Genomic DNA, 24,082 nt, shown 5'->3' on the forward strand with positions numbered 1-24,082 from the left:
TGTAATAGATAGTACAATGTCCACCAAGGGTCGGCAGATATCGCCCAGGTTACTGCAAAGGGTCATCACAAGCTGGGGTATGAAGTGTACTTGGCGGCTTCTTTCCCCTTCCCCCCCTCTTCCTCCCCTGGCAGAAAGAGCGAGTCTTGGAAAGTATAAAGTCAAGAGCATCAAGGTGGTTTGTAACTGAAACCAGGTGTTCCCACCTGGATGCGTACCAAGATGGAAAACTCAGTCGGCCATATGATGGTGAAGATCCTGTTTGCCCCCCTCCCCCCATGTTGTGACGTAGTAGTGCAATATGCAAATGTGCAAAGGATCCCACTTCTTTCGGGTTATAGTGGAGAGGCGTCGCACAATGCCATGAGCGGTTCAAACGCGATTGTTGGTTTCCCATGACCGCAGAGATGCAGGGCCAGCGCGAACCCCTCGTTGAGACAGGTATCAGAGCTCATTGAGGATATCCAGGGTCGCCAGGGGGATCTCGATGCACTCGATTCACGAGGGTGAAGAAGGGGTCCTGTCCTGTGTGCTGTGCCGTTGCCGCGACAGGGGTCTGTGATTGGTCAGGGAGCGGGTTCCAGAAGGCAGGAGAGACGGGTCAGGATTGGTGGAAGACGGCGGGTTCGTGTGCATAACTTTGCCTGCACAAAGGGATTGTACTGTCTGTCGTACGGTAGTAGGAGTAAGACCGAGGGAGCAGACCCAAGAGGCAGCTGACTGCGAGCTTGGACAGGGGTGGGTCGAGGTACTCATGGCAAGGAAAAGTAAGATTGATCATCGTAGCGAGATAAGAAGGGGTCCTGCACTCGACGAGTACTCCTAGCTGTCTCTACTAGAGCCCATGTCCTCTAGTACTATGTAGGGCCTTGACCGGAGTGTGCATTGCCGGGGGCCTGTGTACCTAACGGACGTCCAGGCCTGGGACGGTGCGGTGCTTCTCAAAAAGGCCAGACTCCCCTATGCGATAACGCGTTTGTTCAAGAGCGACGACGAGGCCGCCATCGCAAACGGTACCCAGTTCTCAGTTTGTCCATGTCGAATGCGGTGACGAGAAGGCGTGGATGTGGTTAGGTAGGTCGAGGGTGGACGGTGGGAGTAGCAGAGAAGGGCATTGTGGTCAAACATGCTAGGGGAGAAATTGGGTTTGGAAGGAGGGCTGTCACTAAACGGGTGGTTGTCATTCATGATCACAGTTGGGCTTTCCTCGAAGTGCCTTGACGCCACAGGCACGCAGCGGGCAGGAGCGCTCTGGAGCGGGAGCCGACGGCCCATTGGCCACGGTGATCTTCCAATGGACCAGATGGTCGGAAGCCAGTTCAACGGGCACGGTAGAGTGGCTATATACGGTGCATGTACCTAGATACCTACTACTCTAGGTAGGCATGCTTTTGAAGTCTAGGATGCACGGATGGAAAATGGTATTGTAGGTAAGTATTCGGTGGTGCATCATCATCTACCAGCACCCGGTTCGCGAGCTGCCCTTTGCTGCATGGCACGAAGTTTGAGAAGCAAGCCATAGGACATCAGTGCGCACACTGGTGGTTGTGTTTGAGTGTATGAGCATGCAAAGTCTTTTACGTTGAAAGCATCAGCCACGACGGGCGTGTGTGCGATGATATTGGACCTACCTGTGTGGTTATGGACTGAAGGTAGGATTGGGGATGGTCTGCGAAAGGAAGACCAGCATGCATGGTTACTATGTCCAAGCACGATCCTCGACACGTGGTTCAGCGTGGTCGCTGTGGTGATGGGAAGGGGTGATGAGAGTGAGGATGGGAGATTGCTGTCCAGGTCCAGGTCCAGGTCCAGGTCTGAGCTGGTGGTGGTGGTGGTAGTGGTGGTGGTAGTGGTTACTGGTCGTGGTCTGCATTGGGCAGCTAGTGGGCTCCGATAGACTTCGGGGTCCAGTGGCTTCCGCAATCCGTGCTTGTGTTTTCGCCGTGTTGTGCTAGGTACCGCGCTCTTAGCTGGGCTGAAAACCCAGGTCGAAGATCATGGCCTGCCAAATGCGGACTGGTGGCGGGAACGGGACCCTGCTGCTCAAGTGCTGGCCCCAAAATCAAGGGGCTCGTGACGTCAAAAGAAGAGAGGGACATGTACTACTCCATGTGCTCTACTGTAGCTGCTTAGGTATGCCTAGTCTACATGTGTAGTATAAGCGCATAGGGTACGGGTACATGCTAGTTTCAAAATGGCGTTGGATGACCCGACGGTAGTAGAGGGAGGCGGCGGATAGGCCCTGCATACGACGACAACGGTGCTGGGGACGAGCGAACAAAAAAAAAAGAGATCGCGATGGCACTGGTAAAGAAAAGGGCCGGTGCAGGCAAAAAGGGCCGGGGGGGGAGGGTTTCGCAGGTGGGCAGGTGGGCAGATGGACAGATGGACAGATGGGCAGAGTGGCAGAGTAAAAGTACGGGCAGTAGCAGAACAGAGTGGTATAGGCGAGCCAGCTGTGTCGAAGCCGTGTCGATGGTGCTACAAAAGCCCGATGGAGCGCGGCAGTCTGTGCACATGGGCACGCGTGGGAGGTCGAGGCCCCCGGGGTGGGGCAAAGTCGCCGGACCAGCAAACTGAAAGCGAGAAAAAGTGGGCGGCGTCGTTTGCTCGCAGGCAGTTTGGCAAGAAAAAGTGGCTGAGGAGGGGTGGGAGGAAGAAGGACACTAGGTAGTAGCAGGGATGCTGGGAGTGGGGTGGTAGGAGTAAGAGGAGAAGGGCAAAGCAACGCAACGCAAAGCAAAGCAAAGTGGGAACATGCGGGCGTTGCAAGCATGACGTCGCCGTACAGGCCCCCACCCTTCGATCTCCCGCCGTTCTCACGATGGCACTGCCATATGAATGCGCGGCCCTAGCCGTATTGGGCAACCCGCAGCATCCACCCATGACTCCCCAGACCCTGATTTTGTATGACCTCAGACGCTGCTGGCCTGTGTGTGTGTGCTCTTCCTCTGTCTCTGTCTCTTGTCTCTGTCTCTGTCTCTGTCTTTCTCTTTCTCTCTCTCTGTCTCTGTCTTTCTCTTTCTCTCTCTCTCTCTCTCTCTCTCGCGTCTCGTCGGCTCACTACGCCGCCAGACATGCCCCGCCAAGCCCCGTTTCCATGCGCGGCGTTTGGCTCTGCGCGACCTCGAGTCTCCGGGGGCAGGAATGGCGGATGCTGTACTCTCCGGTGGTACTGACCTACAACTACTCTACTAGCCATGTACATACCGGTACAATACAGTAATACTATCATCTGTGGACCCTGGTTCTTCTGCACGTTGTGTGTGTGCCGTGTGACTGGCCGCCCCTCCTCTCCTCTTTGTCTCTCTCTCCGTGTCTGGCCTGGCTGGCTGGCTACATGGACCTATTTTGGTGATTCCCACCCCCATGTACCGGTACAGCACAGAGGGTACATACAATGGGTACGGTGCTATAGGCTGCCAGCCCAAATACCCCATCGCCATCTTGCTTACTACAGTGTCGCTGGTCCGTACTGTCTACCCGTGGCCCTAGTAGGAGTACGAGGACGTACAAGTATAGACTACCATAGTACTCCACCACGTATATCGACTGCCAAGCCGTACAGCGACGAACAGACTCAGGTGCGGCGAGCGGCTTCAGACCGGCCGGTGCAGTCTTTGGGCGCTGAGTTGGCAGCCCACCGTGTACTCTACGGTATGCTTCCATTGGCGCCTGAGAGTCGTGTGAACAAGTAAATTGTACCTGTTCCCTGATCGATCTCGATCTCCAAGTCATCGATCAATAGGCGGTATACCTCCGCCGTGCTGAATGGCCTTCAGTCGTCTGCCAACCGTGCACCCACCACCCACCCACCTGCACTTGACTTCCGCGTCCGTCCCCTATGAAGAGGAGCGGCCTTCTTTTGGCCTCGACGCCCTATTTCTCTCCCCCACCCCCCATCTCTGTGACTTCCTCTCCCTGTTGCGCCATGTCGTCTGAGTGCCGGGTGTCCACCGAGTCCGTCTGCCGCGCTGGGCCCCGCCCTCGGTCCCCTTCCAGCTGCTGCAGCCCTGGGCATGGGCCTTTGCGGGCCTTCGTCGCAAGCAGCCACTGATCGCCGGGGGCCCTGCCTGCATGCAAATAGCGCACTCCTGCCTGCCGCGCTAAACCCTTAGGGCCGAGCGGCAGCAGATGGGATTGTGCGCTGGGCCATGGATTTCTCGAAACCCTGGTCCTGGTGGACAACACCCTGGGCCGCCAGCCTAACGCCTCAAGCCGAGTCCCCTGCCTGTGCCTGCCCATTATAACCAGACACACTCCCCAGCCTGCTGCTGCGCGTTGCACACACACACGCACACACGCACACACACAGAGAAACACACACACACACACACACACATACCCCCTCTCTCTCTCTCTCTCTACTTCATCTCTCCTCTCTCTCCTCCATCGCCCCCCAATCCATTGTGTCCCCCTTCCCCAAAGAAGCACATCTGCAAAGACAACATCATACTACATACACTTACTATCCTTTTCCTCCCCTTCACCCCCAGACGTTCCGCTGTGCAACTTGTCCTCCTGGCGTCTACCCTCGTCGTCTACTGTGACCCGTCCTCGCCCCTTGCTCTCTTGCACCTTGCGCTTCCTCATAATATAAAGTAGCCTCACCAAGCCAGCCAGTCGGCCAGCCAACCAGTCAACCAGTCAACCAGTCAGCCAGTCAGCCAGTCAGCCAGCCCGCTCTCTCACTCCACTTGCATCACTGCACGCACTGCTCTCCATTTGCGCCTTCGCACACTTGTTGTCGTGTTTGCGCATTTGCCCCCATCTGCGCATCTGGTCGCATTCCTCTCTCTGGCACGTGTTTGCAGCGCTCCAAAATGGACGCCTTGTCCGGCAAGAATTCGACAGGCCGCAGAGTGTCATTGCTAAACGACGGCCCGGCGCCTCCACCCCAACTTGTCCGACTACCCTCCATCACTCCTTCCCTCCAATCCAGGACTTCAAGCTACACCACCTCACCCATCGGCTCACCATTGACACCGCGCCTGGTTCGCAGCGACTCGTCCGAATCCACCAGCATGGCCACGCCGTCGCCCATTACTCCGGATTTCACTTTTGAACTGCCACCTGCCCAAGGCCTGCATTCACCCGTCTTCTCCCACAATGGCTTCTTCTCGCATCAAAAAGAGCTGGATTCTGCCTACCCGTCTATTCCCCAAGCCTCTGGTCCTCTTCCCTACCACTCTGGCAATGTCTCACAAACTGCCTATTTTCAGCAACAGCAACAACAACAGCAGCAACAACAGCAGCAACAACAACAACAACAGCAGCAGCAGCAGCAGCCACAGCCACAGCCACAACCACAACCACAGTCGCTCGACGAACAACAGGGCACAGCTTCCTCAGCTGGCCAACGCCCCAAGAAAAACAGTTATCCATGTCCCATGGCAAAGCAATTCGGCTGCAACGACTACTTCACCACTTCTGGTCACGCTGCCCGCCACGCCAAGAAGCACACGGGCAAGAAGGATGCCTACTGCCCAGAATGCAACAAGGCTTTTACCCGCAAGGACAATATGGAGCAGCATCGCCGCACGCACCAGAGCGGTCGGAACTCAGCCAAAGGCAGCGACCGAGAGGGCAAGAAGGCAAAGCCGTCGGCAAAGCGACCCAAGATCTCACCCATTCAACAAGACAACATCCCCTCTCTATCCCAGCTCTCCATGGTCGATCCTGCTCTTCCCCACAGTCCCATGGGAGCTTTCATGGCACCCGCCGTACAACCCTCGGACTCGTTTCTCGAGTTTCCATCGCGCAGTCAATACCCTGACCCCACGGCATACTCCATGACACATGGCTACAGCACTGGCTCCTATTCTGGCGGCCTAGATGCCCTCGCGGCGGCGGCCAGTGCGAGTGGAGAGAAGCGCAAGTTCGACTCATAAGCGTGGCGGCTCTGGACGCACCCTCCCCTAAACACATTATTTGCACGTTCCCGCAACCTGACTCTCGAATCGGGGGTTTTCTCGGCAAGAATAAGAAAAAAAAGCTTCTTGATTGCGAGATCGAGAGTACTCTCCTTTGTGCACCACACAACAGACGCATGCCGTCATGGCTACGATTAGGAAAAGGAGTTGTTTTCAAGAGCAGCGAAATTTTTCGCATGCCTGGGGTTTCACTTCTTCACTGTATAATTTTTTTATTGGTCGATTGACCGAGGCTCGATTGGATTTGGCATCATGACATGAGCGACAAGACTTTCTGTCTTGTTTGTTTACCACTGTGCTCTGGCCCTGGATCGCTTTCGATCAGGCCCGTGTATCGGTTGAATGGACATGTTGGGTTGCGAAGTGACGAGCACGGAAACGAGGCCTGCAGATGTATACCCGCCCTTAGACCAAGGTGCACAGCAATGTTTTTTGGTTTGTTTTCAGTTTATTTTAGTGTAGCAACGATGGGCGGCGGCAGGAAGAGCTGCAGGACGAAGGGAAGGGACGACCAAGGTGGTGTGTACTGTAGCGACCAAGTCGCAGCACGAGGAGACTACGAATGAAAACAATGTCTGGTCCGCCCCACGTTCGGCCCTCCTGCCTTTCTGTGACGTCTCCGTATTCGTGTCCGTCTCTCAGTCAGAGTCGGAGAGACAGAGAGAGCGCGCGAGCGAGCGAGCGAGAGGGCGCATTTTGGTTGATAATATCCGGTGTCCAGATCGCGGCGCGGTTGACTAATACGGCCATGATGATGCTGGATACTGGCAGTCGCCGGAACCAGCCAGGTAGACGGTCCCCACTTTTTCTTTTCTCGTGACTAGGCTCTGATTCCGCACCCAGCTTCCAGAGTTTTTTAGTTTTTTAGAGTTTTTTTTCTTCCTTTTTTTCCTCTCTTGCTCTGATTGTTGCAATCGTGACGACAATCCAACGGCTCGCTGGGCTATGAAAATCCTGGACGAGCAAGACCCCGCAGTTGTCAAGTCGACTAAGCCGTTCCCACTAACACAACAGCCATTGCTAACGACCCAATTGTTTGCCTGCGCCGTCTCTACGCTTTGGTCAACCGTGGTTTACACTCGCATCTAGCTAGCCAGGCCACTATTCTGACGCCCCCTTCGCCCCGCTGTGATGTGATGAGAAGTCGACCAAACTGGCCCTGAGACATGTGCACACACACACATACACACACACACCCCCCACATGAGTACACCGTCAAACACACACGGTCGACCAAAACTGCAAGAGGCTGCATACAACCGACGTCGTTCAACGGGCCTTTGAGAACCTTCTTCAGGGCGTGTGTGGGTAGAGAGCGGCTAGGCAAAGATGGGCTGTCGTTGGAACCCCATCTCCGTACCGGTCGGTCTGCAGACCCTGCAGGCTTTTCGACCAAAACAGCTACACACGCTAAACCCGGGCCTGCAACGATCTGCCTCCATGTCGACCCTGGCCGTCGGGAGTCCCGGGATGGGGTGGAAAGTAATCCGATGCTGCTGATTGGCTGGTCCCCTCGAGCGCAAAGCCGAAGTCTAACGAGACAACAAGTTCCCGCACTGGGATGTTCCCTCTGTCCCCCTCATCCTCCATCACAACTCCATGAGAATTGTCAATGGGTTCGCCGTGAGGGCACGAATGGCATGCTGGCGATAGGGAGGGGCCCCCTTCTCTGCTACGCTGACCCTTCTCCCCCCCTCCCCTTCCCCTCCTTGAGCCGTTCGTTCATATCAAAGGTCGGCTGCTTGGGCTCGCCATACCTGCCTCTCAACAATTCATTCTTCCCGTCGTCCTAATCTAACACAGCCATCGGACATCAGCTCACTTTTCAAACTCTGTTTACCACTTGGGGCAGCCACCTTCCTGCTTCGACCAGATCAGCCATTTCCGAGAGCTCTCTAGTTTGCACATGCAAGGGGAAACCAGCGTAGACCCAACAAGCGTCTGGAGCGTGCGGTCACAGCATTCGCAACCACATGTGTCCTGGACCTGCTTCGCGCTCAACGTCGTGTATCCTCGCAACCCAAGTGGAACGCTGTCTTGTGCCGCTACTGTAGTCACCCTTCCGCGTCATCGCGGGAGCTACTCCTCGTGACAAAGACTAGAGGACGGTGCACCTTTTCGATGGCACTACAGCAAATACCTTGAACAATCCAAGGTCGTCCATGTTTCAAAGGCCAATAGATCAGCCAAGGCGGACGTGGTATCAATATTGCCTGCCTTTGACTATTGACCATTGGCGTTGATAGTAGCAAACCAATAGCTTGTTCAGTATAACATAGAGATTTTTTTCTTTGTCCATGACCAGGCCCTCCACTGCCGTCGCAACCCATACCTCCTTCTCCCCGAACCGAACTTTCCACTACTACCCCATCTTCGGCTTGCCCGCCGTGGAACAAGCCGCTATAGTAGTACTTAGCATCTTCATTGAAAACGCGATCTGACACGGGATGGGCTGTCATGTCGTGCCACCTCACGCTTATCTGCCTGCAGATCCTTGAAATAACCAAGGCGGCATCGGCGGGGGCTTGACGCGAGTTTTGCGGGGAAATCATCGGGACGCCTGTTCAAGGCTTTTAGGTACTGTACATTGGGGTTGCACTGAAGAAGGGGAAAAATTAGGTTTCAGGCCCCTGGCGGATACGGGGTCCACCGGTTCCCTGGGTTGCGGGTTTGGTGGTGGGAGAGGGAGGTGTGTTGGGTGCTTGGGTGAGGCTTCGAGGGTTGGGGGAGCTGGTTGTGGGATGTATGGAGAAGACGATGAGACTGATTGATGTAAATACTCCTACCAAACATTCAAACCACCCCAATCACAAAATAAACACACAACCCATACAACCCCAACCCCCAACCCCCAATCCCCCCCCACCAGCGCCACGCCCTCGCCCTGTCGCTTCCTTTTCCCCCCAAGACCTTGGTCGTCACACAAGAGGGACGCCATGGGCCTGCCTTGCACCGGATCCGGTAATCTATTATACGCCACCGTACAACGTTGCACCCCCGTCTCACCACTTTTTGACCCGTCACATGTTGATAGGGGTGACTTGCCGTTTGAGTTGGTCTGAGGAGTCGAGTTGTCGTTTTTTTAATGGTGAATGGGCATGTAGCATGTAGGCTTTGGGGGGGGGGGGATGAGTGTGATGGAAGGGAAGGATAGGGACTTGGATTTGAGCATGGCATGTTGGATGATGAAGTGTAGGTGATTTAGCAACTATAATATTTACATGTCCATGTCCATGGCCATGGCCATCTTCATCTTCATCTCCTCTACCTCTACCCCTCTACATACAACACCCCCTCCACCCCCTTCCAAAACCCCAGCCCCACTACCTCCGCGCTCGCTGACGAAAATACTAACAAGTACATGGTATGATGTAGACCCTTGTTCCCCCCCCCCCCCCAACCTGACCCGAAGTGAGCCCTGCCCTGGCGGATCTGCATGCTTGTTACCTACTGTATTGTGATGGTGCGTGGCAGGAAGAACGCCTATCCAGACATCCCACTCGTTGCGCTGAAGTAAATGGGTAATTATGACATCGGACATTCGAGCATGGTGGGTATGGGGGATTGGGATTTTGCGGCTTTTGGTCTACTTTGCCTTGCTGGGATGTACGCATGTAAATACATACATGTACATGTACATGGCACGTAATGTAGACTCGAGGCCACGCACACACACACACACACACACACGCCGTTGTACAGCACAAGTCTCCACACACACAAGCATGCCGGAGACGAGGAGAAGCGAAGCCAGATGCACTGCATGCATGCATGCATACATGCTGACGGCAGTGCGCAAGGGGAAGGGGGCTTCTTGTTTTCGGGTGGGAAATGGGTATATGGAGAGGGTAAGGTAGGGTAGGGCAGGGTAGGATGAAAGTAGTACTATGATGACTGCGTTGGATGATCTCGGCTCGGGCATGGGCTGGGGGGGGGGGGGGGTTACGTATACATACATATATACATGCATACATACTACCTACATACTCGTACGCATACACATCAACGTGGAAAGCAGAGAGCATGTACAAAAGAAAAGGCTGCTTTTGGACAGAAGAGTCATGGCACAAACATGGCTATTCGAAGCGTGGGCAGGACCACTACTAACCATGGATAGCAGATGCATCCACCTCCCTCACACAAACACAGACAACACGGTCACACAGTACCAAACTTTTCCCTCGCCTTTTGTCACACCGGCACCGGGCCTGACACTGACAGCTGCATCTTGCCACTTCTTTTCCTTCTCCTCTTGCCTCGCTACATGGCCGTGTGGCTCTACATACATGCAGATGCAGGACAGGACAGGGGCTTCGCGCCCCTCCTTGTGCTCCCTCCCCCTCCCACTTTCCTTCCCTGTCCGGCTTTCATTATCGTCCTCGGTACCGTTTCTCCCTTGCCCTGCATGTGTGTCTTGAGTGCAAATGCCGTGGAAGCCATGTATGCGTGCATGGCTGCATGTACATGTACATGTCTGCTTCACGCCCGTTCAGGGCCCTGTCTCAGAGGCTGCGTTGGAGCAAAGCCACATGTCCCAAACTCCCGATATTCGTATTCTGATTCCCGCTGCCGTGTGTCTGGCTGAAACGTGTGGCGTTGGGGAGGGGGGGTGGGGGCTGACTCTTGGGATGGCTGCTGGGGCATCGGATTGCGTGGAGGGTATCTAGTGTCTAGTGTTGTGATTGCTGTTCTGGGCGAAGAGGACTTGGAGAGTGTGCTGATGTGGCTGCATGGCTTGAAACAAATGAATAAATTTAAAAAGTGAGGTGTGTGAAATGGAGACGTGGGCGTGGACGCAGGAGCCAGAGTCGACAAAACACCAATACCAATCCGCCCATCCACGTTACGCTGTGCGGTGCTCTGCTGTGCTGCGATGCGGGCCGCGGCCATGATTACACTACAAGTTTGCGCTGTAGCCCATCAAACACGCGACTTGTATTCATTACTGCTGGCCGCGCACAACATGGCCATCGCACATCCAACTCGTGTTTCCAATTCTTCCCGACTGAGAATTGACCGGGAATCTGGAAGCGAGGTTGGCTACAGACGTCGCGAATCTCTGCCGTTCGCCAATCGTCTTTCGTCAATCTCCTTGGTCCTACCGTAATCGCTTTTCCTGCTTGCCTGCTCAACGTTGGGTATCCTTGCATACAGGAGAGCTGAGGTCAAGAGAAGGGATTTCAGTTGAATTTGGCAGCCTGAACGTAGCGCGCAAAACTCATGTCCTCGTCTGGGGCTTTTGTTGAGTGATCGCGGATAGTATCCCTGTATCGCTGCTGGAGCCCTTGCTCGGGATCGTCCGAGTCAAGTTCGTCTTCATAGTCTAGATCCTCATCCTGGTGGTCATCACCCGTGTCTTCTGCGTCACTGACAGTCTCTGGGTCGTCCTTTCGTGACCGGGTTGTGGGCTTGTTGCCTGCACCGCCGACTTTCATGTCTTTCATCAATTTGTCGAGTTCCCGTTGGCGGGTCGCTTGCTTCTCCCGCTCCCGCTCCGCTCTTCTTCGCTCCAGTTCGGGCTTGTAGTCGCGCTCGAATTCTTCTGCCTTTTCATTCACACCACGGAAAAATTCGTCCATGCCGTCGCCTGTCATTGCGCTGACACCGACGACGCTGAGATGCTTGTAGAATTCCTCGAGTACAAGGGACATGCTGTTGAGTAGGCTGCCCATGTATCCGCTCCCAGCTCCCACACCTTCACCGCCAAACGTACCGCCTTCCTCTTCATTGCGCAGCGCCGCTTGAAAGGCTTCGAAATCAGTCATCCACTCCTTGGCAAATTGAGCATCCTGCGCGTCCGTTTTGTTGAAGACGAGGATCATAGGGAGCTTTGTCTTGTAGAGAATCGAGCAGGCATACAGCATGTTGGACATGAAGGTGCTGGTGCTCGTTGTGCGTGGTGTGTCGATGATGTAGGCAATGACTGTAGGGAATGTGCTGGCCAAACTGGATAGCAAAATCTCCCCACTTGCTGACCACACAAAGACTTCAATCTGCCCTGGGGTGTCGACCAGAATGTGCTTGACTTGCTGTTGCTGTACCGGTGCAGGCTGTTTCTCCTTTCCACTGTTGGTCATGAACTCTACGGTTGTCTGCTCGGGCTGCTGGACGGGGGCCGGCGGCTGTGTCCGCTTCTCCAGTAGCGCAATGACCTGGTCGATCTTGGTGCTGAACAGGTTCAAGCTCGTGAGGATCCCGCCGTTGGGTCCAAGGTTGAATTGCTTCATTACTTCCTTGTAGTTGACACTATCGCGGATATCGATGTTTGGCGTAAAGGGCACATGGTGGACGGCGGGGTCGAGGTTGATGATGTACGGTGGGGTTGGAGCGACCTTGGACACCGACGGCTCGCTCTGGGTTGGGTCGGGGTGAGTGTAGAGGTGGGACACGAGGCGTTGCATGAAGGTTGTCTTTCCGCTACCGGCCATGCCTACGCAGACAATGGCAACTGGAGGTTTGGAGGCGCTCGCGGAGGAGCCCTCTGCGGCCTGGGCGGCGGACATGGCGGAGGGTGTGATTGTGTCTTACACAGTGTCGAGCCAGGGGAGGGAGGGAGGGTTGTGTAGTTGCCGGGTGCTCTTTTGGAGCACGCTTTTGTTTGAAACAGTACTCTGGTGGGATGGAGAAGGAAGGCAGTCAGAAGGAGTGGAAAGAGAGCCAGTGCGAAGTGGAGCGAGCATGCAACATTGCAAGCCCACCCCTCGGCCTGTTCCTCCTGTTGTTCCAGATTCCAGAAATTCTTTGGCGGGCCGGAAACAGGCGCGCTACCGGTAGTCAGTTAGCACCCGTCCCGGCCAGTGAGGCCAGTGATGTCAGGCCGCCGAGCTCTTCTTGACCCAAGTTTGGTCCTACCACAGCCAAACATCGCAGACTTCACAGGTAATCGCGAAAATACAGTTCCTTGAGCGACACGGCGGTGGCGCTTGGTGAGGTTGATCGTCAGGTCAATACAGCTGTCAACGCAGCAGCTATGGGATTGGAAGACTTTGAGAAAGAGCTTGCGCAAAGCAAGAAGACAGACGACAGAAAGAAGCGCGACCGAAGCGGGAGTCGCGACAGGCACCATCGCTCAAAAGTATGCGCGGCAACAGGCTATGCTATAGGAATACTGTGCACTGATTCGATGACCAGGGTAAAGACCGTGACCATCGCGACAGACATCGTTCCTCACGGCATCATCGCGACGAGGATCGACAAGAACGGCACAGAGACAAGCGATCGCGACATCATCGAGAAACCTCCGAAGAGCGCGCGCATCGAAAGCAAAAGGAGAGCGAGGGCGATAGGAGCCGCCATGATCGATCGAGCCGCAAGCACAAGGACAGACGAAGCGCGTCGCCAGATGGCGACGACGAGGACCGTCTGACGCGGAAGCGCAAGTCGCGCCATTACGACGAAGACGAATCCTCAGCCGAAGACGAGCCGCAGAAAAAGGACTATGCGCCGCCAGACGACGATATCCTCGACCAACAGCTCGAGCACGTTGCCGACGCAGATCTGCAACGCGATGATTGGATGCAAGCGCCTTCGTCAATGGATATCGATTATGTGCAGCGGAAGAAGAGAGAGGAAAAGACTACATATGTCAAGGCCTCGGCGGAGAAGCAGCACGCGCTCAAGATTCACCAAGCCGAGCTCAATCACCACCTTGCAGATATCAAAGTTGATCAACAAGACATCGCTCAGGAGCCAGCGCAGAGAGAAGTTGGCTATACTTTTGGCGACTCAGGCGCACAATGGCGTATGACAAAGCTCAAAGGCATCTACCGAAATGCAGAAGAGTCTGGACGAAGCGTCGAAGAAGTGGCCATGGAGAAATACGGCGATTTACGCGACTTTGATGAAGCACGTGAGGAAGAGATCGAACTGGACCGCCGGAAGACCTATGGAAGAGACTATGTTGGGAAAGAAAAGCCCTCAGGCGAGCTCTTTGAAGAGCGTAGGCTTCAAGCAGGCATACATCGAGCCGCTGCTCGAGATCAACAAGAAGCTGAAGATTTGCCACAGGGCAAGGTTTTTGCAGATCCGCAACCAATGGCTATCGGTCCCGCCCTCAGCCAGACAGAATTGAACAGACTCAAGGCCCAAATGATGAAGGCGAAGATGAAGAAGGCGCCAAATGCTGCTCAACTTGAAGCAGAATACAATGCTGTATTAGCAGGATCGGCGGGCAGTAAGGATCGTGACGTGGTCGTGCTGAATGCAATGGACAATCGTATGCTGGCAGGAGGTCGTCAAGGCGAAGTCATAGCTCTCACCAATAAGCGCGGCACAGAGCGTGGTCTTGTAAAAGAAAATGAAGACATGAGCATCGACGACATGGTACGACAGGAACGCCGAACCAAAGGTCAAGCAGGAGGCGAAGGCATGCTTTTAGCTGAGAAGATCGCCAAGGATTCCAAGTTTGATGCAAGTATTCTCAAATGCATTACATCCCAACACTCACTAATACGCAACAGAACGACCTAGAGTACCTAGACGAAAACGCCTCCAAACTCGCCTCTCGCGCCCCCAAGTCCTCTGTCAATCTTCGCAACGCAGCCATCCAGGACTACACACGCACAAACCGCATCCTCGACTCGTGTCCCCTCTGCCATCACGAAGATAAATCCCCACCTCAACCACCCATCGCCCCCATCATCAGCCTCGGAACCCGCGTCTTCCTCACTCTCCCCACTGAACCAGAAATCAGCGATGGCGGTGCGGTCATAGTGCCCATCCAGCACCGCACAAACCTTCTCGAATGCGACGACGACGAGTGGGAGGAAGTCCGCAATTTCATGAAATGTCTAACACGCATGTATCACGACCAAGGCCGCGACGTCATCTTCTACGAGAACGCAGCACACCCTGGACGCAAAGGCCATGCAGCCATGAACGCTGTGCCTATCCCCTTTGAACTCGGCGATATGGCGCCTGCCTATTTCCGTGAGGCCATTCTTGAAGCTGCAGGCGACTGGACACAACACAAGCCCATCATCGACACACTCAAGGCTTCGCGCAACGGATTGGGCAAAGCTGCCTTCCGCCGCAGTCTGGCGACCCAGATGCCCTACTTTCATGTTTGGTTTGAGCTTGATGGGGGCATGGCGCACATTGTGGAGGATGGGGGGGCGTGGCCCAAGGGTGATTTGTTTGCGAGGGAGGTGCTTGGTGGGATGATGGATGTTGGAGTCGAGGTGGTGAAGAGACAGGGAAGGTGGGTGAAGGGGGATCGGCGGGCGGAGAGGTGGGGGAAGGGGTGGAGGAAGTTTGACTGGACCAGGGTTCTTAGTGAAGGGTAGTCTGCATGATCTGTTGGGTCGTTTATTACTGCCCTATAGTACAACGAGAGCGAGACGAAAGGATCACCTTGTCGCCCCCCAAAATGTCAGGCACGGCAAATGCTCGCCGCTTCAACAATCTCAGGCATGAAAGGCAACGTGGTTGAATTTACGCATGGGTATACTTCATTTGTTGTGAACTTCCAGCCATGCCATGACAAAAGTGCGCGATATCTACAATCGGAACAATTCAGATAGCAAATACGCCTACTCGCTATCATCATCGCCAATGAGCTTAGCATAGTCCTCAGCAGAAGCAAAGGTAGGCAGGCTCTTGAGTTTCCTCTTCTTGGCTTTTCTGCCGTCCCTGTCTTTCTTATCCTCGTCCACGTCTGTGTCGTCGTTCATGTCCAAGTCGACGGGCACATCGGCGTCAGAGTCCACAAAACCGTCCTCATCGTCGAGATCGAAGTTTTCAAAGTCGTCGTCGTCCGCACCTTCAGCAGGTTCCTCAGCATCATCGTCGCTGCCGAGATTGAGTTCGACACCACCGTCCATACCGCCAGTCTCGTCATCGCTCATATCGTCCATGTCGAAGTCACTGAGGTCATCGTCATCACCTCCATCGCCCTCCACATCCGGTCGACTCTTGACAAGCGCTTGCCAGATCTCGTCTTCGCCACTTTCGTCGTCTTCGTCGCTGTCGCCCTTTCTACGATCCTTCTTCTTCGCCTTCTTGTCCGCTTGCTTTGCCTTGCCTGCCTTCTCAAAGTATGTGTGGAAGAATACTTCGTCAACACGCACATCGTCGACCTTTTGTCGCCAGAACTGCTCTGAGTTAAGCGGATCGTGCGTGCGGTCGCCATCACGAGCGGTGATGAGATAAGAGGCGGCTTTCGAAGTGCCGGACATTGGCTGCATAATGGAGGAGCCATGAACAGCCTGCGATTTGGTTTTGGCGTTGCGGAAAGAAAACTTGTCTAGGAAGTTCATGAGGGTGTAGATGGTGGGGTCAGGCTTCTCCTTGATAGGTGTTTGATCGACTATCTTGGAGGCCAAAACATGGACGGATGGGTGGTAATGCGCCTGCAGCGGCAACAACTCCCAAAGGCAAGATAGGTCGGCTTGCGCATGAGCTGGATCTCGTTTGCGAGAGTCGTACACGGAATTTTTCGACTTCTTCTCTTCGGTTTCCGTCTGGCCCACCTTATCGTCGTCGACATCATCGTAGTGCTCGTCGCCACTATCCTCAGCATGATCCTCTGGTACCGAAAGCATAGTCTTGATTGTCGGAAAAGTCGCGATCAGTTCGTTTACCAGATACAAGACACCGCAGATGAATGGAGGTTCGTGCATGTGAATGATTTGAAGCAGGCGCTTGACGAAGGCCTTGACGCGCTTGATGTTAGTATCCGCTTTGATCGATCGATAGAGAAGGTTCAAAAACATTATATGCTTCGATGTTGTCATAAGACGGGGGTCCAAAAGAGATTCGTAGAGCGTGCGATAGAAGCGATCGGCTGAGTAGTGTTTCGTAGCAGAGATCTGCTGGATGAGGGTCATGGCTTGTATACTGGTGTTGAAGTTGGACGAATGTGTGACTTCGAAAATCATGTTGAGCTGCTGCTCGAACTTCGCATCGTCTGTCTTCGCAAAGGGAAAGGCGCGGTTGACACCAGTAAGGATAGCCGAAATGAGCTTTTCCCTAGACTCGTCCTCTACTTTGAAAGCCATGGTAGCGGCCTTTTCAGCTTTCTGTTTCGCCATCTTTCCAGGTTGGCCACCTCCTCCTTGTATCAGGCCATGCTTGTTCAGGCGTTTCTCTTCTTTCTCATGCTCCCTCTGCTTCTTGAGCAGGCCCAGGAATATGCTAAAGTAGATCTCGATGAGTTTACTCGCGATCTCCGGCTCCTTTACACTGAGAACAGTCTGGTTGAGGGTAATAATGGCATAATACTTGGCGACACCACTCTGGTTCGGTCGAAACAGAAGATCGGATTCAATGGAACTGATGATGACATTCTTCATGAGGGGATGGGTGATCTGGAGCTGCAGCAACAGGTACGATGCTCTGGATGCAACCTTTTTCTCTTTGTCACCAAGTTTGTTGATGAGCAGCCGCAGCAAGTTCTCTTCTTGTTCGGGTTTCTCCTTCAACAACTCCCAAACAAACGTCACAGCCCGGTTTCGCGAATATTCGACCTCATCGTTCGACCAGGACTCCAGAATCTTAAGCATCTCAAAGTACTGCTTCTTCAGCCAGTCCTCATAAGCCCAGAGGATTAAATGGATCTTCTGGATGTCGCCTGGCAGTTTTTCGCCCGACTTCCATTGCGCCCCTTTTCCTTGGAGTGCCGCCAGTAGTCCTGGTTGTCGCGCAAAAGCCTTCAGCTTTCGGTCTGGTGGGAGCAGAACGCCTTGACCCAACAGATCCTTCAGCGCAGCCAGCGCCATCATTGCAGCGTTTCTACTCTTCTTCTGCGACAGGCCCATGAGCTGACCAAAGGCCTTCTGGGTATGCAGGGGCGACTCTTGCACCAAGAGCGTCAGCGCAGAAACCTTGTCTTCCATGGTACCAGAGCTCATGACGGTCGACATGAACTTGTGCGACGAGTCTTTGGTCATGTGGGACGACGCATACTCGGTGGCCTCAGCCTCCAGGAGCTGATCGGCATACTCGTGAATCGCATCGATGACATAACGGGGCGGTAGTGTGGGGTTGTCGACCGTGGGGAGCTGGGGCAGCTCGACTGTATGCCACTCTGGCTGCGGCTTGACAAGCTGTTGCGCTCATTAGTCTGTGCCGTAGTGTCGGGATGCTATTGCGACCGGCGGCCTACCAACTGCGCTCGCATTTTCTGGGCGTCGCCATTCTTGCGATGATCCCGTTTGTCGTTCTTCACACCCGCCCGGGTCTTATCCGGAGACGACTTGGTAAAGCCATCCTTGGTCTCGGCATGGGTCCGCTTCTTCCCCATTTGATGTCGTCGATGTCGCGGGCTATGGATGAACAAGATCCGTCAGAGAAAAAACCCCGACGCGTCATGACCTTGGGTTCGATGTAGCTCGCGACTGGCCATCGAAATTTGTTACTGGGCGCCACGTGCAACGGCAGAACGATTCACCGTGTCCCGTGAGGCTAGCCGAAAGCAGGGGTCTGTTGAATGTACCTTACCGGTAGTATATAGCGGACCGTAATTGGCATCCCCGCGTGCGGCCGATGAGTGAGTCAAGCGCTGATTTCATTTCAAGTCCTCCTGTCTGGCGTCCGTCTTTCAATCTTGTGGATCAATTCGAGAGAAAGAGAGAGAGAGAAAAGTACCAGGAGCGCGCCCTCGCTGAAGCTTCAGCACCATCCCTCACCCCCACCTGTTCACTTGGGCACCCCCGCAACGTCTTTGCATGCTTAGGTAACCGGTCTGAAACAAAGCAGGAGAATCGCAACCCCCACCATGTCTACAGATCCATTCGAAAGCGATCCCAAAGTCTCCATTACACCTCTCCTGAAGCGTCTTTGGCACGAGTCCCCAACGACTAAGCCAGATGCTGATGAGATCGCAGCAGCGCTTTCCCTAGTCTTTACCAACAGTCTATCAGAGGTTCAGACGGGAGCATTGCTAACATGTCTTCACTTTACGGATCGTGACAGACAGGCAGATGTTCTGGCAAAATGCTCACAGGCCATGCGCGACTTCTCTACTGGAATGGATGTCGAAAGTCTCAACGAGTTGATCAAGACAAGGGGCAGAAAGGAGGGGACCTATGGTGGTGGTTTAGTACGTGCTTGTTTCTTCTGTACATCGATTCCATATGCCAACTGCACTCCCTTTTGGAATTGGCATATGATCTTCAAATTGGAGTACTCAATGCTAATTTTTGCCAGTGTGACATTGTTGGCACAGGCGGCGACTCGCATAATACCTTCAACATCAGCACAACCTCATCCATCTTGGCAAGTGCCCTGCTTATGATCGCAAAACACGGGAACAAGGCATCAACATCCCGCTCCGGCTCTGCAGACTTGTTATCCTGCACGCCACCGACCCCACCAGTCATCACCGCTGTGGCACCGAAAACCATCCATGAAATCTACTCAAGCACGAACTATGCCTTTCTATTCGCGCCAATTTTCCATCCTGGAGCCCGGCATGCTGCTTCGATCCGGCGTCAGTTAGGATGGCGCACCATCTTCAACCTTTTGGGTCCTCTAGCTAATCCTTTGCACGACCTGATCGAAGCAAGAGTGCTGGGCGTTGCAAGAAAAGAGATCGGTCCCGATTTTGCCGAGTCATTGAGACTATCCGGATGTAGAAAAGGCCTGATCATCTGTGGCGATGAGGAACTGGACGAGTTATCATGCGCTGGTCCCACACACTGCTGGCGCTTGGTAGAAAATAAATTGACAGGCGCGGTCGACATCAATTACTTCACAGTGACGCCCGCCGACTTTGGCCTTCCGGAACATCCCCTGAGCGAGGTCAGCCCTGGCCAATCTCCAGAGAAGAATGCATCCATTCTTATGAAGATCTTGAGTGGCGAAGTACCGCCTGATGATCCAATTCTGCACTTTGTCTACATCAATACAGCGGCTTTGTTCGTGGTGAGTGGGATCTGTGATGCAGATACTAGCGATATGGGCCATGGTGACGATGGCAAGGTCATCACTGAAGTGGGACCAGGAGGTGGACGTTGGAAGGAGGGTGTCAGGAGAGCGAAATGGGCCATTGAGAGTGGAGAGGCTTACCGGCAGTGGCAGAAATTCGTAGAGGTCACGAACAAGGTGGCCTAGAGGCGGAATTCCCAGGAAGGAGATGCTGTTACGTATGTTCTCGACATCGTGTCAAACTCAATTCTCAAGGTACTATCGTGCATGACCGTAAAAGCCCATGTATCAGCCAAATACGTCAACCCATACGCAAATAATCTCGTATCTCCAGCGATTTTATCCAGCAAAATACAGGCAGCCTATCCATTCAACAGTTATTCTCTCAAAGGTCGTGCTCTCATGAACCCGTCTAGCCAATCCATCCATTGAGTAAATTCAAAGTGTACCCCTTTATACAGTACCTGCGTATTTCAGCCATACTTCCATTTTTAAGCTTTCGGTCGCATCCGGGCCCCCGTTTTTACTTCGTCGAACGCACCTTGAATGTAGTGTGCCAGTAGACGTTGTGACGGATTTCGACGGGGACCTCGAGGAAACGGAAGAAGGATCGTGAAGTTGGGTGTGACTTGTCTATGAGTTCAGCTATTTCGTGAGGGTGAGGAGAGTGAATAATGATAGGAGTAGTCTTTGGCTTATAATAGTGGGGAGAAGGCGAGTGCAGTTGAGTATAATGCTTTGATCTAGGGGAAGAACTTCCGAATATACCCTAGGCGCGTCCTCGCTACCTAAATCTAGCCACGCTTATCTGGAACAGATGCACAGTCTTTGTAGTCACAGTCGTCACAGTCTTTGTAGGTTGAGGTAATCAAGGGTCGTATAGAGTAGTCAAGGGTAGTGAAGAGTAGGTAGTGAAGAATATCGCATAATTGTTGAGAGTATAGAGCAAAAGTGTGTGAGAACAAAGTCTATATTGAAAAGAGGAACAAGTTATATATTCCACCATCGCGAACCCCCCATTTGACCCACTTCCGGCAAACGCCCGCAAAACAAACGCAGGCGGTACGCATGGCCCTCGAACGATTAAGTGAGCAGCCCCATACTGTTCCTTTCACTGTAGACTGTAGTACCGTATATCACAGGCCACTCAATTCTTTGGGTTCACGCTTATTATCATGACAAAATAGCTATTAGTAGGGAATGTGAAAGCGTAGTCTGGCACTGCTCAATTCACGTGCGAGTCTCCAAGGACTACATATTACACCCGGGAACGTTATGCTATCACAATGATCTCAAGAAACCTTGTCACTGCTACTAGCGTTGCGTCTTCAACCGGTTACTTGCGATAGGTATAGCCGCCATAAGAACGAGTCAGATCTTTTTCAACTGGAGCCCGGGCTGTGGACGGACCAGTGGAGTGACGGTGGGGACCTTGGAACTCTGTCATGCGCTCCCGCGCAATGGCTCCAGCCTTTTCGGCTTTGGTACGTAGCTCTTGGCTCTGAGCAGTGTTTGTGGTTATGGTTTCGGTGGTAGGACCTTGCTGAGGTCGAGCAGCCGTCTTCGGCGCGGAGTTATTGGTAGCCGCAGGGAGTGGGAACTGGAAGCTGAAGCTTGGGACGGAGATATGCTCGCTACAGCAGGAATAAGTGAATGATTTAACGTGCATTTGCGGGGTCTTACTCTTCTGGCTCGGTCTTCGACATTTTACTTCTAGAGTATGGAGATTAGGTAGGCGTGCTTGCTGGTGAATGCTTCGTCAAGTGCATGAGCTTCATGCTGAGGAAAAATGGGCCTGTTCAAGCTTACTTGAGTGTAGATATGTTGATAATAAACTTGAATGGAGGATGTGAGAAGGTTGAGATTTTGTGTGCGCGTTGGCTTATTTATACAGACCCTTAAGAGACAAACGGCACAAATCCAGTGAAAGTGAAAGTGAAGCTCACTTCTCGCAATATTTTCAGTGAAACCGACCACTGTGTAATCGCTGGAGACTTTGGAACAGTTGCGACGTAACATCGTTGTACATTAATAGGTGATCGCATGGCAAATAGAGTAAACTCGTTCCTTTGAAAAATACCTCTATACGCTTCTAAATATGCTCATGTTCGAAGGCAAGTCAAAAAGCAGCACGCCGAAAGTTCACGCGTGACAATAGTTCTGATCTCTTTTGACCACTCCCGGCTCTCCAGCTCCAGCTCCAGCTCCCGGTACTTTGATCGCACCGCCTCCCGTCTCCGCTGTCTCCACATCATCAACTCCAGCTGCGGGAGCAGTCTGTACCGGCAGTACAGATGGCATACCAAAACAAGCACCCACCTGCTGTACCTCTGTGCACCCCCACCCATCGCACTTGACATCACAATCAACCTGGGCATCCACCCATACCGTGACTGCCTGTAGCCCCTCGAACCCCCTCACACTGCCTACGGCTCCCTGCCACCCTGTCTCACAGACACAATGGTCTCGTACACACTTTGCGTTTTCACCACATCCTCCTGGGGCAGAAGAACACGTGGTCAACGGGCACACCTCTGCAACCCATGCGCCATCATCCGTCGAGATTGTAGGATCAACCTGCCACCATGGCGTGCCCTGGTGCCGACATCGTTCATCTTGGGGACATTTTGCGCAGTCCAGGTTGGAGTCGGGACAGGTGCGCCACGGCGGCGTTGCTTCTATCGAGGGTTCATTGTCGAGAACCTCTGAGCGGCCGCTGTCGTCGTAGGGCGATACACCTGATAGATGGTAGGGGGAGTCAAGGTTTGAAGATGGAGACCAGGGAGGAGGAAGAAAGTTTGGAGTTGATGAATGGGATGGGATTCTGAGAGGTTGCGGAGGAGCGGAAAGGTTATTGCGTTTGGGCAGTCTCGGGGCATCGACTTGGCCTCGGGTGGGTACAAGGGGCAGATGGTGGAGATTGTATTTGGTTTTTGAGGATTGAAAGGTCGGATCATAGGGGCGGTGATGAATTCTCCTGTTGGTTCTAGGAGACTCGGCGTTGCTGAAGCAGGACGTGTATGAGAGAGCAGCCAGTAGGGATAGGGTGAGCTTCATGGTGGCGTTGGTGTTAGACCAGTGGAACTCAAAATGTTTACAAGATGGAGCATAAGAGCTATCCAGTCAACGATGTTTGGAATGCGGGGAAATATTGAAATCGTGGAATGTATACAGTTCAAGATAGACGTCGCATTCCTCCCTCTGTGTTACCATTGCGAGAGGGCAGTGGAACCGCGATCAAGGTCACAAACGCTGCATTTGAACTTCTTTCTGACTGATCATGGTCATCAGATTCTGACTATCACTGTCACTTTGTCGTCTCCGCGTGACTATCTGGTAGTTACAACATGGTACTTTACCACTTCTCGACTGCAGGTCTGAGATCGATTTCCCATGTGAGATTGGTCTTTGGTTGAGTGTGCAACCACCAATAGTCGTTTGCAATCTACACTCTCATGTTAGTCCAGCGTACTCTCGCACTTGCAGATATTGTAACAGGATCAGACTTACCCCATCAGCAGTCAACTTGGCCTCTGGCTTCAAGTGCTTGAACATTTCCTTCGTATGTGGGACATCAATGATACCATCAACTATCACGTGTGCCACATGCACACCTTGGGGCCCAAACTCCTTGGCTAGCGATTGACTCAATGCTCTCAAGGCAAATTTCCCAGTCGAAAAGCTGGCCATCTGCGCATTGCTCTTGACACTTGCCGTCGCACCCGTGAAAATCAACGAGGGCGGATGCTGCGACCCTTGCGCTGCTCCCTTGAGCAACATTGGTAATACAGCCTGGCTAAACAGAATACCCCCCATCGCACTCACGCCCAACCCTCGCGCGAACACATCCGGGTCAAGCTCCAAGAACGGCGCCCGCATAACATCTCCAGAAGCATTGAAAATCGCAGCAGCGGCGCCGACCTCGTTTCCAAACTCCTTCTTGATAGCATCGACGGCGTTTTTGAGGCTGGCGGCATCGGACACATCTGTGCTAATGCCGATGGCTTTTCCTCCACCAGAATTGATCTCTTCAGCTAGGCTCTCGAAGCTTTCGGGTTTGCGGGCCAAAAGGACGATAGGGTAGGCTTTGGCAAACTTGCGAACGACGGACGCTCCTGTACCTGCGCCTACACCAGCAACCACGGCAATCAGCTTGGAGGCCATTGTGTTGGCGATGTGTGATTCGAGTACTGTGCTGGAAGTGATTTCTAAAAGAGCAGGAGGGTAAGGCACTTGGTTAGACGTTTGATGGAGGGGATTGCCAGTGGAATATCAATAATCAA

General features: G+C 53.4%; 12 protein-coding genes across 12 annotated transcripts; 4 read left to right on the forward strand and 8 right to left on the reverse strand.

Annotated features, from left to right (window-relative positions):
* Positions 1 to 1,452: 1,452 nt before the first annotated feature.
* Positions 1,453 to 2,099, reverse strand: IAQ61_006208 (uncharacterized protein; the record flags this gene model as incomplete). The annotated part of the gene is made up of 2 exons (XM_066097098.1): positions 1,453 to 1,888; positions 1,960 to 2,099. The coding sequence occupies 2 exons, from the start codon at positions 2,097 to 2,099 to the stop codon at positions 1,453 to 1,455; spliced, it is 576 nt and encodes a 191-aa protein (XP_065953090.1).
* A 395-nt stretch (positions 2,100 to 2,494) lies between these two features.
* IAQ61_006209 (uncharacterized protein) lies at positions 2,495 to 2,674 on the forward strand (the record flags this gene model as incomplete). The annotated part of the gene is made up of 1 exon (XM_066097099.1): positions 2,495 to 2,674. One exon carries the CDS (start codon positions 2,495 to 2,497, stop codon positions 2,672 to 2,674), a length of 180 nt encoding a protein of 59 aa, XP_065953091.1.
* A 2,149-nt stretch (positions 2,675 to 4,823) lies between these two features.
* On the forward strand, positions 4,824 to 5,891 carry IAQ61_006210 (uncharacterized protein; the record flags this gene model as incomplete). Its single annotated transcript, XM_003835713.2, has 1 exon — positions 4,824 to 5,891. The coding sequence occupies one exon, from the start codon at positions 4,824 to 4,826 to the stop codon at positions 5,889 to 5,891; it is 1,068 nt and encodes a 355-aa protein (XP_003835761.1).
* Positions 5,892 to 7,987: 2,096 nt separating this feature from the next.
* Positions 7,988 to 8,392, reverse strand: IAQ61_006211 (uncharacterized protein; the record flags this gene model as incomplete). Its single annotated transcript, XM_066097100.1, has 1 exon — positions 7,988 to 8,392. One exon carries the CDS (start codon positions 8,390 to 8,392, stop codon positions 7,988 to 7,990), a length of 405 nt encoding a protein of 134 aa, XP_065953092.1.
* A 2,020-nt stretch (positions 8,393 to 10,412) lies between these two features.
* On the reverse strand, positions 10,413 to 10,823 carry IAQ61_006212 (uncharacterized protein; the record flags this gene model as incomplete). The annotated part of the gene is made up of 1 exon (XM_066097101.1): positions 10,413 to 10,823. The coding sequence occupies one exon, from the start codon at positions 10,821 to 10,823 to the stop codon at positions 10,413 to 10,415; it is 411 nt and encodes a 136-aa protein (XP_065953093.1).
* A 290-nt stretch (positions 10,824 to 11,113) lies between these two features.
* On the reverse strand, positions 11,114 to 12,436 carry IAQ61_006213 (uncharacterized protein; the record flags this gene model as incomplete). Its single annotated transcript, XM_003835712.1, has 1 exon — positions 11,114 to 12,436. The coding sequence occupies one exon, from the start codon at positions 12,434 to 12,436 to the stop codon at positions 11,114 to 11,116; it is 1,323 nt and encodes a 440-aa protein (XP_003835760.1).
* Positions 12,437 to 12,903: 467 nt separating this feature from the next.
* On the forward strand, positions 12,904 to 15,217 carry IAQ61_006214 (uncharacterized protein; the record flags this gene model as incomplete). Its single annotated transcript, XM_066097102.1, has 3 exons — positions 12,904 to 13,008; positions 13,065 to 14,342; positions 14,393 to 15,217. The coding sequence occupies 3 exons, from the start codon at positions 12,904 to 12,906 to the stop codon at positions 15,215 to 15,217; spliced, it is 2,208 nt and encodes a 735-aa protein (XP_065953094.1).
* A 246-nt stretch (positions 15,218 to 15,463) lies between these two features.
* IAQ61_006215 (uncharacterized protein) lies at positions 15,464 to 18,352 on the reverse strand (the record flags this gene model as incomplete). Its single annotated transcript, XM_003835710.2, has 3 exons — positions 15,464 to 17,977; positions 18,037 to 18,196; positions 18,246 to 18,352. Coding segments are annotated over 3 exons (2,781 nt in total), but the record flags the coding sequence as incomplete, so codon positions are not given.
* A 296-nt stretch (positions 18,353 to 18,648) lies between these two features.
* On the forward strand, positions 18,649 to 19,985 carry IAQ61_006216 (uncharacterized protein; the record flags this gene model as incomplete). The annotated part of the gene is made up of 2 exons (XM_003835709.1): positions 18,649 to 18,972; positions 19,080 to 19,985. The coding sequence occupies 2 exons, from the start codon at positions 18,649 to 18,651 to the stop codon at positions 19,983 to 19,985; spliced, it is 1,230 nt and encodes a 409-aa protein (XP_003835757.1).
* A 1,150-nt stretch (positions 19,986 to 21,135) lies between these two features.
* Positions 21,136 to 21,505, reverse strand: IAQ61_006217 (uncharacterized protein; the record flags this gene model as incomplete). Its single annotated transcript, XM_003835708.2, has 2 exons — positions 21,136 to 21,433; positions 21,483 to 21,505. The coding sequence occupies 2 exons, from the start codon at positions 21,503 to 21,505 to the stop codon at positions 21,136 to 21,138; spliced, it is 321 nt and encodes a 106-aa protein (XP_003835756.2).
* A 436-nt stretch (positions 21,506 to 21,941) lies between these two features.
* Positions 21,942 to 22,856, reverse strand: IAQ61_006218 (uncharacterized protein; the record flags this gene model as incomplete). The annotated part of the gene is made up of 1 exon (XM_066097103.1): positions 21,942 to 22,856. The coding sequence occupies one exon, from the start codon at positions 22,854 to 22,856 to the stop codon at positions 21,942 to 21,944; it is 915 nt and encodes a 304-aa protein (XP_065953095.1).
* Positions 22,857 to 23,154: 298 nt separating this feature from the next.
* Positions 23,155 to 23,963, reverse strand: IAQ61_006219 (uncharacterized protein; the record flags this gene model as incomplete). Its single annotated transcript, XM_003835707.2, has 2 exons — positions 23,155 to 23,244; positions 23,310 to 23,963. The coding sequence occupies 2 exons, from the start codon at positions 23,961 to 23,963 to the stop codon at positions 23,155 to 23,157; spliced, it is 744 nt and encodes a 247-aa protein (XP_003835755.2).
* Positions 23,964 to 24,082: the final 119 nt, after the last annotated feature.

The sequence above is a fragment of the Plenodomus lingam genome (genome assembly GCF_022343315.1).
Source record: "Plenodomus lingam strain CAN1 chromosome Unknown contig_23, whole genome shotgun sequence".
NCBI lineage: Eukaryota > Fungi > Ascomycota > Dothideomycetes > Pleosporales > Leptosphaeriaceae > Plenodomus > Plenodomus lingam.